The sequence below is a fragment of the Takifugu rubripes genome, unplaced genomic scaffold (assembly GCF_901000725.2).
Source record: "Takifugu rubripes unplaced genomic scaffold, fTakRub1.2, whole genome shotgun sequence".
NCBI classification, from domain to species: domain Eukaryota; kingdom Metazoa; phylum Chordata; class Actinopteri; order Tetraodontiformes; family Tetraodontidae; genus Takifugu; species Takifugu rubripes.
Window position 1 is genome coordinate 41,075 of NW_021821673.1, and position 2,785 is coordinate 43,859.

Genomic DNA, 2,785 nt, shown 5'->3' on the forward strand with positions numbered 1-2,785 from the left:
GTTTAAATCTAGTCTATTTTTATTGGATCTTCGTAGACGTAGATGTCGTTAAAATGATCGTGAGCTGACGTCATTCATCGGGTCATTGACAGATGTAAACAGCACCTACACACTGCACATTGGAGAAGTATCTTAAATAGTTTGGGCCGTTTGATCCGGGCTAAATCCTGGATCAAAATGACCTCAATGTTAGCACTTTAAAAGGTTTAAGTGCAAACACGGTTGAGTTTTAAATTACGCTGTTTGTCTCCGAACATGTGAGGGAAAAACTCAAACTTAAGAGGAATGTTGCAGAGGCCTGGAGAGAGCAGCTCTCTGGGTCTCATCTGCCCCCCCCCCCCGGAGGATTCCCGGCCGTGGGCAGCTGAGGACACCCTGCAGGCTGCGCCAGGGCGCCCCTACAGGCCGCCGAGCGCACCGCTTCGATCGTAGACACCAATTTCTCAGCAAATATCCTCAGTCTATTAAGAATATGTGCGTGTCCCCGTCGAGTCACGTCGTTATGGCGACCGCACGGGCTGCGCGGGTGCGGGGGGTGTAGCAGAGTCGGGATGGATGTCGTGCTGGGATGCTGCTGCGCCTCAGACATGATGGATGCTGCTCGTTACGCAGCAGACCGGACGCATCCCAACGTTTGACGGTGCTGAAATTAAAACTTCCAAACGCTCTTCTCCAGCTAATATCACGGAATGATGATCTCGGGAACGCGAGTCGATGCGCGAGTCAAAAGGATCAAACTTGATTGAAAAGAACGATGCATGAAACATGAAAACAAGGCCGAAAGCGGTTGATCCAGCGCGGACTCACCAGAGGCTGCATCTCAGCCCGCATCTCCGCCTCCTGCACCGCATTCGGGACTTGAAACCGATCGATCTCTTCCATCATGTTGGAACGAACGCGCTTCCGTTTTCCTTGCGGAGTCTGTCGAGCGCTGCCACGAGATTCGAGTCCGAATCCACCGAGATGGAGCTCAGATTCGAGGAGATCGCAGCGCTTCTCCGATGACGAGCGTCATCCCAGCAGCCCGTGTGTCGGGCGACGGTGGGACCAGTTTGGTGACGGCGGCTCCACCACCCACTTCCGGGTTGGGCTGTCAAACCTGAGGCTCCCGGACCGGGAAGGAAGGAAGGGAGGAAGGAAGGGAGGAAGATGGTCGGTGAAAATAATAAATGAATGAATCAATGAATGAATGAATGAATGAATTCCCATTGAGGGGGATCTTTACCTCCAAGGACCAGCTGTTCCACGTTCCAGGACTTTGACCTCAGATCAGTGGTCAAATCAATGACATCTAATTAACTCAATTACTTTTTTTTCATTTGAAGTTCTTTTTTTATTTGCAAGACTGGTGAGGCTTTGATGTTTGCCATACAATCAGAAAAAAACAGGCATTTGTCATTAAAAACGCAGCAAATGTCTCAACTTATGAATAAAGTCTTCAGACACGTTGAAGTAATTAATCAAATCAACAAATTGGAAGCAACAGAAGAACAACACATATCAAACGGTGTAATTTTCTTTTAAATTATCTTCTCAGACCAGAGGAACTCTTACTGACTGGTTTAGACCTGTTGGACAGGACTGAGGGACTAACCTGACTAACTAACCTGGAGCAGGACCAGGACCAGGACCAGGACCAGGACCCCACCCTAACCCATCACACAAAAACATTAATTACAATGAGCTGAGGGGGTGGGAGGGGTCAGAGGTCGGCGGGTCGCTTGACTTCATTTTAGCCTGCTGAATGTTGCTGAAACAACCTGCACATTTTATACTTAGCTGGAGCTTTAAAATCCATTTAAAGCAACATTATTTTATGAATGAATACGTCTTTTGTTGTTCTCCAAATCACACACATCGTTTGCTATAATTTATTTGTTCTGCAGGTCTTGAGAACAAAACGGTGATTTTTTTTTTTGGTTGCTGTGGAAAAAATGTCTTTCTTATGACTTTGTATTATTTTGTCATCATTTTGGCATCCTGTCACACTGATTGCCTATAAATGTGTTAATTGATCGTAAATTTATAGTTGTGTGCCAGGAGGGGGCAGCAATGGGATGCTCTGCTGCACGGTAACAGGCGTGTTCACAGCGCGACCACTAGGGGGCGTCCTACTTCCATACAGTCGGGAGGAAGGACGACGTGCACGAGTGTCAAACACGCTTCCATATTTGTTAGATGGCTACGGCTGCATTATAAACACAAGACTATATTTATAAGGTAATTAAATGAAATGAAAGCTAATTTTATTTTGTTTTCCTCACTAGTCCCATCAATATATCTCACAATCTCTATCTATGGGGGGGGGGGGGGTTCTGGCCCTGACATGCATATCGATACTTTTCCTGTGAGCATCATTATTTCATCTTGTTTCAGGCTGTAATTGGACCTCTGCTGACACAGTACACATTCATATCAAATTAATTATGCAGAATTAGAATGGTTTCAGATATTGAAGACACACTCTTGTCAAAATCGATTTGATGACTGTCTGCCTGTGTGAGTGTAATTCTGATGAGTGTTGAGGGCTCCACGGGGGTCCTGGAATAAAGAGTTGAAGTGTGATTAGAATTTTGGTCATTAATTATTCACACACACACAAAACACTGCAGATATTGGTTTAAAATTGGCTAAAATATGCCCTCACACCGCGGCTAAATGTATAAACTTGGTTAACTTCATGGTTGCTGTTATTGTATTACACACACACACACACACACACGCACACACACACACCATGAGTCAGTCAGGGCTGATGTGGGTTATGCAAGCCCCTCCAGTGTTG

The 2,785-nt window shown here is 45.9% G+C and overlaps 1 protein-coding gene across 1 annotated transcript in view; it reads right to left on the reverse strand.

The window, feature by feature from the left end:
* The window catches only part of LOC115248774 (protein FAM219A-like), a 4,070-nt gene extending 2,937 nt beyond the window's left edge, over positions 1-1,133 (reverse strand). The window contains 1 exon segment of the mRNA XM_029832568.1: positions 808-1,133. Coding sequence (XP_029688428.1) covers positions 808-851 — 44 coding nt within the window. The 5' untranslated portion in view covers positions 852-1,133.
* Between the last annotated feature and the right edge of the window lie 1,652 nt (positions 1,134-2,785).